Source organism: Paramormyrops kingsleyae, chromosome 8 (genome assembly GCF_048594095.1).
Source record: "Paramormyrops kingsleyae isolate MSU_618 chromosome 8, PKINGS_0.4, whole genome shotgun sequence".
Lineage (NCBI taxonomy): Eukaryota > Metazoa > Chordata > Actinopteri > Osteoglossiformes > Mormyridae > Paramormyrops > Paramormyrops kingsleyae.
Genome location: NC_132804.1, coordinates 7,032,439 through 7,043,785, shown reverse-complemented (window position 1 = coordinate 7,043,785; position 11,347 = coordinate 7,032,439). Strand labels below are relative to the sequence as shown.

Below are 11,347 nucleotides of genomic sequence, written 5' to 3'. Positions count from 1 at the left end.
AACGTTTGCATTGTGTTTGTGGCGATCCACTGGTGGTTATGTTCCAATAACCCTAACATTTCAAAATAGGTCTCTGAAGAGGTCCTTTTCAACTAAGTCTAAACATGAAGTTGGCAAAATGATTGTGGACATTGTTAATTCTAAGGGGGAAACGAAAAATAACACGACATGACCTTATAGATATGGAGGCATTCATTAGGCTGCTCAGTGGCCGACACAGAAACCAGGGGTTCTGAAGATGACAAATATATCGTCATGAAATGGTATCTCCCAGCCGCACGGTGGCGATATCACAATCAGAAGAAGTAGAAACACAAAGGCAGCGCAACTTCCGGCACTATAAATAGTTGTCATTAAAATGCGACTTCCTTTCCGGCGCAGGTCTAATAGCAAGCTGCTAAGGTTAGCAGTTTTTTGGTTTGATGTCTGTCTTTATATCTGTAACATCGTTGAAAAATTGCAGTTTTTACTGTTACTAGAGGTTTTATTATCTTCTTGAGTTCATATGTTCTATCCTCTTTCTTGAAAAAAATGTAACACGGCCCAAGTTTATGCTGAAATATCTGGCATCGGTATCACGATGTCGTTTTGCTTTAAATGTACAAAGTACAACATATTTCCAAAAGAATCAATTTCTTTTCCCCTGGTAGCATCATATGTTTTCTTTAATAGCCGTCCTATATTCGGCGTAGCTTAACCGGGGAATTAGGAAAAGGGTTTGCTATCACAATGAAGGTTCTCCCTGTATTATAAACAGAATTTATCAACACTGTTAAAATGTCGAGTTTTGTAGGACCTCACCGGCTACTTGGCGTTTAATATTCATCTTTATAGCCCAGATTCAAGACGTAAACTTAAGTTGCTAGCTAGCTAGTTAGCCATGCTATTTCCAATCTAGTATGAGGTTTCACTTCGGTTGCCAACTTTCCGGAACATCCACGTAATGGCTGTAAACCGTGATCATCTGTCATGTACAAGTAACACTTGTAGTGCTTGTGAAATACCCAGCCTTATGTAAAGCTGTTTACTTTCTGGTACAGTTAAAGGTCTCCCTATACATAGCTCTTGATGTCTGTCCTTGCAGATGTTGATGCCCAAGAAGAATCGCGTTGCCATCTATGAGCTCCTCTTCAAGGAGGGCGTAATGGTGGCCAAAAAGGATGTGCACCTCGCCAAGCACCCCGAGCTGGCAGACAAGAACGTTCCCAACCTTCATGTCATGAAAGCCATGCAGGTAGGCGTCTTTCCGTCCTTGTCGGGCCTCACGTGAGTCTCTGCCCAGCCAAGGGCTGCTTGGAATGGAGGCTTGAGCACTGCTAGGGGATCTGCTGCCATAACATCTGTCTTCAAACCACTAATGGTCCAAGAGGGTTTGGATCCCATCCTGGGCAGGTCTGGGCACAAGGCCTGGGCAGGATTATAGTTCAGCTTGGGGCAGATACTCAGATACAGTCATTCTCTATTAATTTAGGGACACCAGTTAGACAAGCTGTCTTTGTTACTGGAAGATACTGGTCTACCTTGAAGAATCTCATGTAAACATGAAACTCCACACACACACAGTGGCAGTGGGATTGGAACCCATTGCCTTGGAGCTTTGAGACGGCAGTGCAGTCTCTGTGCAGCAACAGGCTTCCTGTCTAATGCTTCATCCTTGTTTAGTGGCAGTAACTGAGAGCACGGGGTGGTTGATTCAACCAGTTGCTGCTTTTCATCAGGCATCACCTAGGCTTTCTATACATGTCTGTCATTTTAGATCAGCCATCCATTAATACTTTAATACTAAAGCAGTCCTTTAAAGGGATGGTGTGTGGCTCCATGGCTTAGGACTCTGTGCATAATTTGAAGGTCACTGGTTCTAATCCCGTGGTCAGCTGAGTGATGCTGCCAATGAGCCCCTGAGCAAGGCCCTTAACCCCAGTTGCTCCAGGGAGTGGCTGACCCTGCTTTCTCAGTTGTGCATCATTTTGAATGAAATTAGGGCTGATGATGCGGACAGGGTTTCTTTTTACCGCTTAAAACAACGGATACGAGCTGCATACCTTTGATTGACCAAGTGTTTGGTCGCAGTGTTTGCCTGTAATGAAATATTACGCAGGAGGTGGCATTTAGCCGTGTCTGGTTGCTACTTTTTGGCCGTGTAACACCTAAATATTTGTTTCCTCACCTGAAGTGGCTGAAGGGGAAATTTCACTTTTTAGGCATAATTAACCAAGTGGGATTATGTACCAGACTATTATAATGGGTGTTCTATTTTCTTTTTTTTAAATACTTTGTGTTACCTGGCAGCCTTTAACTTGTCTCGATCCCTCCCTTTGCAGTCCCTGAAGTCTCGTGGCTACGTAAAGGAGCAGTTCGCCTGGCGCCACTTCTACTGGTACCTCACCAACGAGGGCATCCAGTACCTGAGAGACTTCCTGCACCTGCCCCCCGAGATCGTGCCGGCCACGCTTCGGCGTCAGACGCGGCCCGAGACGGCACGGCCAAGGCCCAAAGGTGGGTTCCCGGTCTCCCTCTGTGAGACATCGGCCGCAGTGCTGCTGATCCCGGTCTCCCTCTGTGAGACATCGGCCGCAGTGCTGCTGATCCTGGTCTCCCTCTGTGACATCGGCCGCAGTGCTGCTGATCCCGGTCTCCCTCTGTGAGATCGGCCGCAGTGCTGCTGATCCCGGTCTCCCTCTGTGAGATCGGCCGCAGTGCTGCCGATCCCGGTCTCGCTCTGTGAGACATCGGCCGCAGTGCTGCTGATCCCGGTCTCCCTCTGTGAGATCGGCCGCAGTGCTGCCGATCCCGGTCTCGCTCTGTGAGACATCGGCCGCAGTGCTGCTGATCCCGGTCTCCCTCTGTGAGACATCGGCCGCAGTGCTGCTGATCCCGGTCTCCCTCTGTGAGATCGGCCGCAGTGCTGCTGATCCTGGTCTCCCTCTGTGACATCGGCCGCAGTGCTGCTGATCCCGGTCTCCCTCTGTGAGATCGGCCGCAGTGCTGCTGATCCCGGTCTCCCTCTGTGAGATCGGCCGCAGTGCTGCCGATCCCGGTCTCGCTCTGTGAGACATCGGCCGCAGTGCTGCTGATCCCGGTCTCCCTCTGTGAGATCGGCCGCAGTGCTGCCGATCCCGGTCTCGCTCTGTGAGACATCGGCCGCAGTGCTGCTGATCCCGGTCTCCCTCTGTGAGACATCGGCCGCAGTGCTGCTGATCCCGGTCTCCCTCTGTGAGATCGGCCGCAGTGCTGCTGATCCTGGTCTCCCTCTGTGACATCGGCCGCAGTGCTGCTGATCCCGGTCTCCCTCTGTGAGATCGGCCGCAGTGCTGCTGATCCCGGTCTCCCTCTGTGAGATCGGCCGCAGTGCTGCCGATCCCGGTCTCGCTCTGTGACATCGGCCGCAGTGCTGCTGATCCCGGTCTCCCTCTGTGTGAGATCGGCCGCAGTGCTGCTGATCCCGGTCTCCCTCTGTGACATCGGCCGCAGTGCTGCTGATCTTACCTGTCGCACACACACGCGCCGCATAAACCACGAATGCTGAAGCATGAAAACAAAATGATATCTAGATTAACTAAATATTTGCCTTCTGACGGGGGAGTGCTGGTGGTTCTGGTCGTTTTTTTAGTCTCTGGAAAACAATCGATCAGCCAGCCACATTCAGTTATGATGTAAAAATATGTAAAAAAAAAAAAAAATGCGTATATATAAAGCCTTTTTTAAAAAAAAAAAAAAAACTGTCAGAGTTCTACGACAGAGTTCTAGGAAGTTTGAACTGAAAGCCACATAACAAGCTTTATCCAGCTTTGTGTGGAACCTAAGCCAGGTGACAGTCGCCGGTCAGTCACTGTCAGACCCTGACTCTCGGTTACTTGGTCTATTGTCCGTTACTGATATCCAGTCCCCTGAGCCTGGAGTCCTGTACATTTTATGCTCCAGTTCTGTTACTGTAACAGCTGCTTGGTTGCTGTTTTGGAGGCAAAATCATTAATAAGAAATGTCTTTCTGTATATGTAATATTACATGGAATGCTGCAGTCGTGCTGCAGTCCAGCCTGCTGTCTGGCAATTCAGAAATTCTGATTTGGTGCCGTCAGGACAGATCACAATGGGAAAAGCAGACGTGCACAAATGTAATGGATGCTGGTGAAACTATTGACAGGATAGATTAATGCAGGCTTTTCAGTACAGGCACTGGCATCCCTCCTAATTGCTGGGTTAGAGTAAGAGGTCTTACAGGACAATGCCTGTCTGTGGCATGGAGGAGAAATGCCAGATTATGTTCCTCACCACAAAAATCCTGCAGAAATTAAATGTTGGTTAACCTGGTAACTGTAGTGTTTAAAATGTTTTTTTATAGTGCTGTCCCAAACGATTGTTTAAACGATTAATCTAGTGATTATTTTTTCGATTATTCGACTCATCTAACAACTAATTTTTCAATTGATATGATGTTAAATTTATTGTTAATAATCACAGCAATAGTTTTTACTTATGTCAATACACATATTTGACTTTAATGTTGAAATAGATGCTAAAACATGGAATGATTTCATAACTAGAGAAACATGTTTTAACAAACACTAGCAAAGGTAGCTTATAGTTAAGCTTACTTCAGTGAGCAAGGAACGATTTAGGCTACAGTGTGTAGGAGGAGTCGTAAACAATAATTTGTCTCACTCTTACATGACAGAATAAGTAAACAAAAAACATAAAATGGCTTAAACAGCGTCATTAACATCAGCCACAGTAGAGGTGCAGGAAAGGTGTCATGACTGAAGTATTCCCAAACTTCGGAAGACCGCGGTCGAGCCTTTTCTGCCGTGTATTTCTCCAGAGACTCTGCAGCTCTGCTGGTAGGAGCAGCCATGTTGCCCCTGTTGCAGCTGTTTCTATCACTTCTGCACTATTTTGCACTTTAGGAGTGATAGATGCTGAACTGCATTTGTTGTTCAAGTACTTGTATTTTGTACATTTATAATAAAGTTAAATCTAACATAAAAAACCAAATGCTGATTTATTTGCAAGATTCTGCTGGTTGGTCAGGTATTATGATGTCTGTGGGTGAGTGGAACCTGCCAGCAGGCGTGTCTGTGGTTGGGCGGAGCCTCACAGCGGACTGCTTCTGTTCCAGGGCTGGAGGGGGAGCGGCCTGCTCGACTGGCGCGCGGAGAGGCGGACCGCGACACCTACAGGCGCTCTGCGGCCCCACGTAAGTACACGCCGTCGGAGACGGGGCAGCTGCTGGTGTCTCAGTACTGCGGCGTTCTCAAGGTGGGGAGAAAAGGAACTGAAGAATGAGAGTGTAGTGGCAGAATTGCAGTTCCGTGTTTTCAGTTCAGTTGTTTATTTGCTACACGGCCAAGGCCGGTGGAATTTTCCAGTACAATATATTTCGCCGCGTACAATACATACAGGGACGTCCGCAGACTCTCCACACCTTTATTAACAATGTACAGCGATACAGTACACCCCAAAACAATACAGGGTAGTATAGTATTACACAGAACATGCATTGGATGAATGGAGAGAGGAATCCTGATAGTCGTACTGGGCTGAGACCTGCAGCTGAAAGAGACGGTGAGTTGGATGTGTAGGGTTAGAGATGATCTTTGCTCACTGTAATGTCCGCTGAGTATATAAGGATTCAGAGGGGAAGTGGGTTGTACGTCACCATCCGCTGTGGGCTTTTCTGTGATTGACTGTCAAAGCTGCTGTACTATCCTGCAGTAGGAGCGCTGACTCTCGCGGGTGCCGTGAAAGAGCACTTTCTGACTAGTGTCCATATCAAGTGTTAATTTTATGACCTGCCTCAGTTAAAACGCGCTTACTTGATATTAAGTAAACAGAATCAGGTGATAAGGTTATGGAAGAGAGTCAGAAGGCTGTCTGCTTCCCAAATGCACACGTGTCTAAAGTTTCTAACCAGTCACATCACTAGTTCTCTTTTTCCTATTTACACACGTGCAGTAGAGAACCTACAGTAAACCAGTACAATGTCTGCATATCAACTTTAATTCCACGATTATCCTTACATAGCTAAATCTAATGTGATATGCAGCAGGTGCTAATAGCAAAAATGGCACAAAAATATTAACGTTAAAGTAGTTTTACAGAATTTAGCTTTATAGTGAGAAAAGTCTGAAGTCATTTTGCCTGAGCGAGACGCACAGTGGTGAGGTGTGCTGGACTCCATTTTTTTTCTTTCTCCTGTCTAGCTGGTGCAGACAAGAAGGCTGAAGCTGGGGCTGGAGCCGCCACGGAGTTCCAGTTTGTGAGTACCAGTTCCTCCAGCGAAACCTGGGCACCTTCTCCGTGCTCGGTGGCAGGCGTATGCCTTACAGCGCCCCATGTGTGGATTGTGCACTAATAAGAACTGTTATTTTCCACGTCTGAGGTAGATCTTTGTCGCTGAGAGAGCAGCCAGTACACGTCTGAATTTTATCGTTTCTCTTCCTCTTGCAGAGAGGCGGCTTCGGACGTGGGCGAGGACAGCAGCCGCAGTAACATTTCTGTAAAATAAAGTCTGAGCCAATCTGTCATCGTGCCCTTAGTCTGTTTTGTGGGAGTTATGGGTGATTGCTTTATGCATTTTAGACAATTTCCAAGAAAAACTAGCGCTTATTTTTTATATCAAGAATGACAGTGTTACTGAATTTGACACTTGTGTGTTACAGCTTCCAAACGCAAACTGATGAAGCTTCTGGCTTGATTTCTTGATAGTGTCGCATTCCTGGAGTTATACGATTTTTAGTGATGTTGCTCTTTTGGGTGCAAGATAAGATTTTTCTGGGTTGGTTTATCTGTGACATTCATCTTCAGGCGAACAGGCCTTTTTAGGGTTGTGTGTGTTTACCCCTGAGCACACATCAGAGAATGCATCCATTCCAGCAAATACCTTCCTACTTTTAGAACAGTTGTGTAGACTGGCAGATAATGGTCTGCTAGTGTTCAGTGGTTGCTTTGCTAGGTACACCTCCCCTGGCAAATTGCTCTGAACACTGCTGTGCTGAGCTGTTGTTTTTGGACTTGCTTTGTCATTCCTCTCTGACCTTGTTCATGCGTTTTGCACTATAGCACTGCTGTGTGTACTGGGTGTCCAATCACACTGTTCTGTTCATTAGATACTGCAGTACATGAAAATTATGGCATGTTCAAATTCACCTCATGAACACAACTTAAGCGCTTAGCTGAAATATAATCAAGCCCACATACATGTTCTTTTTCTGCATGATAGTTGCAACCGGATGATTGGCTGTTCGGAGGATCAACGTTCGTATTAATGAGGGGTTGTTCCACCAAGCATGGTTTCTTAGCTGGGTTAACTTATTCCAGAAGTCATGATTGTTCAGTAAGAGTTTAGGTAAGGAGCGATCCTACCACCAAAATCCACTTTCTACTTTTATATGGCTTGATATGGAAGTGTATTGATCATGTTTCCCAACATTATTGCAGAAGATCCTGAAACCCTCGGTGGGTGTGGTACTGGGCATGTCAATCATAAGTAACTAAATTTCTATTGGTTACTCCCTTTGGGTCAGATTGTGATTGGCAGACTATCCAGTTCAATCACAGAAGTGGCTGTTTTCTACAGTCTGAATTTGGCCAATAAAATTTACCTCCATGTTCATGTGTCACGTGTATTACAACACACTCAATCAGGGCCTTCGGTGAACTTCAACTGTAGCCATGGCGACCGAATCCTCAGCCGCCACCCCCCCTCCCCCAGTGCACACAGGAGCCAGGTAATCAAGGGCTTTATAATTAACATCAGGTGTAGTTAATCAAAATGGGATGAGTACATGACATCAACCCCTACTGCTGTCTACAGTTGGTTCATAAGGGAAATAAGTATTCCGCTTCATGCTTGGGAAATTAAATTAAATGATGATGCCAACTTCAATACCCAAATGCATCGTCTCAAACCCAGCAGACTTCTTCACCAGTTCATATCCAGTGAACATCTTGATCGCGCTCACCCTGGGTATCTGTCTTGACTTGAGCCGTTTATGGTGAAACCTGCAGCCGCTACCGCAGTGCAAGCAACCGACCCAGAGCACCAGGAAGTTTAGATAGAAGGCAAGCATTTAAACAGGATGTCGGGAAACACAGGCGAGACGTGAGAAAGGACGGGGCCCCAGAGCGGCGGCTGTGAAATACTGGCGTTTATTTGTTGGCACATTATATTACAATCTTCTCAAAACTGGTTTATTCCATGATTCCCAATGAAACCACTCCAGTGACAGATAGAGAGACCAGTAAAAGGGCATCGCTAGGCAGGCCACCAGCCGGGAGTATAAACCTGCTCAGGGCGGACGATCGTCTTTTTCTATGTGCCCGATGGCTCAGAGCATGACTCAGCTTTGGCGGGGAACGCAGGTGGATCCTCCACGGCCCACCAAGCTGTCTCTCACATTCAGCGGCGTGTGTGTTGCCATAACTGGCTTTGTGTAAAAAAGAAAAAAAAATTAAAAAAATAAGAAGAAACTCATTGTTGGCAATAAGAAGAAGAAAAAAAAACTTAGTATTGGTCTTCCAAGAAAAACATTTGGCTCTCAACGCGATGCGAGAGGTGCTAATTTTTTTTTTTTTTTTTTTACATTCAAGATCTTAACATTAGTTGAGGTGACGAAACAAAATTAATTGCAGGTTCACGCTCTACAGCAGGTACCCCCAAATCTGGTCCTGGAGAGCTGGAATCCAATGTCGTTTGCAGATCTCCCTGTTCAAACACACCTACTACACCTGGTAATTAGCCGATTAAGATGCGTCTGTGCAGGGAAATCTGCAGACTGGCCCCCCAGGACTGAAGTTGGGGGGCCCTGCCGTACAGCCATCAGATAGATTACAAACTAAGCGGCTTCCCCTGCTCTGACTTGCATGCATGTAAAGTGCTAGAAAATTATCCTAAAAAAAAAAAAAAAACTACTGTCAGCAATTTTATGTGAGCGCTTGCACACCATTTCAAAAATCAAAGAAAATATCGTCTGGACTGCGCGTGCATTCAGAACAGAAAAAATAAACATTCATGTTTATGATTTGACACAAGATTCTGGCAACATGCAGAACATTCAGCACACAAAGCTGCATGAATAGGTGGATATTTTAGTAAACAAATACAAACAGTCACACCCCCCCTCTTTTTTTTTTTATCACCTACAGAAATTCAACCTGGTGGGGTTTCAGTATTTAACAACGTAGAGAAGAGAGGTTACAGAACTGCTGTAGCCAGAAACTGCATACCTATTTTTCACAGGTTGTGGGTGTTCAAGAGTCCAAACCACTTAAAAATCATTTTACTTTATACTTTTACATGCACACACACCCAGTGACATCAGTGACTAGTCAGATAACTCTGGACTGCAGCATTATTTAGCCCTATGTGAAGGTAGGGAACAAAAAAACAAACAAAAAAAACAATAAAAATAATATAAGAATCTCCAAAAGGGGGAAAGAGGACCGCTCCCACCCCCAAAGGAAAGAAAATGAAATGAAAATGAAAATCTGCAATAATTAGGCATAGTAGTGAAACTCACCAGACAACACAAATCGGGTATGAAGAACAAGGCCGAAGTCGCTGGGCCCCCCTTCCGGCAGAGAGGTGTGACAGTCAGCAAAACGCCCCCCCCCCCCCCCCCCCCCCCGTCCACCCGCCTGCACACCACCAGGGGCAGCAAGACGGCCCCTCACCCCCACACCGACGAAGCGTTCTCCTCTTTAGACAAGGCATGGACCAAACTCAGTCACCACCGCCGTGACAGAGAGCTTTCCAGAAACACTACAAGCATTTCCAGCTTCACGATCCGTCGCAGCTTTTTTGCTTTTCACCTTGACCGTTTCCTGCCAACTTCGAAATATAAAAATGAGTCACCACACCCCCGACACAAAAAAAAATAAAAATAAAAAACACAAATCAACTACGATCAACGGGACAGGAATTGCGGAAGCCTCCTTTTCCTACACTGCCTCTCCTCCTGTGCATTGTAAGTCACTGTCCTTCCACCTCAGACACCTTTGCCTTCTTATCCATTATACCATCCTGCCACGACTCCCACCAGCAGAGATTCAATCACTAATTCCATGCAGCCATAGCGCATATAGTTCGAACATGACAGATAGCAAAGACTGACCGCGGAATGGGCCACCTTAGACATTCCCCCTGTTGTACTTTGGAGGATTTTAGTTAAATACTGGTAAGTAAACTGTCAGCCAACATGGAGCCAAAGCTGAAGAGGACCCGGTGTCATACTCTGCTCTGGGCGGTTTCTAGGTTTGGCCAAGGCATCTGCGTATCCCGACCATGACCTTGGCATCGCTGGGCAGGTGAGAATGCCTACCCCTCTGCCAATGGCGGGCAGGGAGTGGGGGCGGCTGTGGCTAGCCGTGGAAGCCCGTTCTGCGGCGCGCACAGGTGACCAGACATGGGGAGGGGGGATTCAGCAGAGATTAACACAGTAGGTCACCTGAAAGAGTAACAGGGATTCCACTGAACTGGAAGACGGGTGGAAAGTGAGGGGGCCTCCATTACGGAAGGGATTCAGTGGGGTTAGGGCGCAAGGTCGTGGAACATGAGGAAACGTGGAAAGTGATGGATACGTCACTCCCAACGTCATCCGTCACTCAGCCTCGCACCGGGCCGCCCCCCAGGCGTGCCAATCACACGTGGCGTTGTGGTGTCAGATCCCGGCACCATGTGTGGGCTCACCATTGGCCCGTGCAGAACAGCCAAAAGCTCTTTGGATGGGTCGGGCTCCATTTTCACAGTATTCAGCATATAGCCAACTGTCGGGCACATCCACTGTGACTGAGAAAGCAAAAAAAAAAACTGCCGGATGCTTATGAACAGAAAAAAAAAACTCAATACTACATTAATATGTTAAAAATATTCTTACTCGTACAAGACTTAAGTCCTACAAGTCTCACTAGAAATGTTTAATTTAAATGTCAAGCAGATTCAGAATGTGTAGAATTAATATTCATGAAAAGCTCAAGGAAACAAAAAAATCCTAATTCAAAAGTGCTTTTCAAAATATACCGTAGTCTTAAAAAATATCCAGTCCAGTGTTCACTTGAAGGTAGGCAAACGGTATGGATACAGTGTAAACATCTGCTGTTCATGAATTTTAACGGCCTTCTGGCTGATGGGGAACTTCACAGTCCACGTTTATAGTCCAGGAACTGGTGACGGTCAAACCCCCCCCCGCCCCCCCACCTTCCCCGAATGTGTTTGTGACTCCTGGGACCTTTCAGGAAAGGTACCAATGGCAGCGATTCCGAAGGTGAGCGAACTTCCTACAAGCTCTTCGGGCTCCATTCCAACAAAAGTGCCAGGAGTCCAGCCAGTCTGGGAATTGATCCCAGTTCAC

At 46.5% G+C, this 11,347-nt stretch overlaps 1 protein-coding gene across 1 annotated transcript; it reads left to right on the top strand.

Annotated features, from left to right (window-relative positions):
* Nucleotides 1-305: 305 nt before the first annotated feature.
* On the top strand, nucleotides 306-6,521 carry rps10 (ribosomal protein S10). The gene is made up of 6 exons (XM_023833646.2): nucleotides 306-402; nucleotides 1,085-1,234; nucleotides 2,322-2,496; nucleotides 5,116-5,193; nucleotides 6,200-6,255; nucleotides 6,447-6,521. Exons 2-6 carry the CDS (start codon nucleotides 1,085-1,087, stop codon nucleotides 6,486-6,488), a joined length of 501 nt encoding a protein of 166 aa, XP_023689414.1. The 5' UTR covers nucleotides 306-402; the 3' UTR covers nucleotides 6,489-6,521.
* Nucleotides 6,522-11,347: the final 4,826 nt, after the last annotated feature.

Excerpts from the sequence above, each read along its gene's own strand:
- rps10 (XM_023833646.2), top strand. The coding sequence starts at position 1,085 with ATGTTGATGCCCAAGAAGAATCGCGTTGCCATCTATGAGCTCCTCTTC. Across the intron at positions 1,235-2,321 it reads ATGTCATGAAAGCCATGCAG|TCCCTGAAGTCTCGTGGCTA; the intron begins GTAGGCGTCTTT and ends CTCCCTTTGCAG. Across the intron at positions 2,497-5,115 it reads GGCACGGCCAAGGCCCAAAG|GGCTGGAGGGGGAGCGGCCT; the intron begins GTGGGTTCCCGG and ends CTTCTGTTCCAG.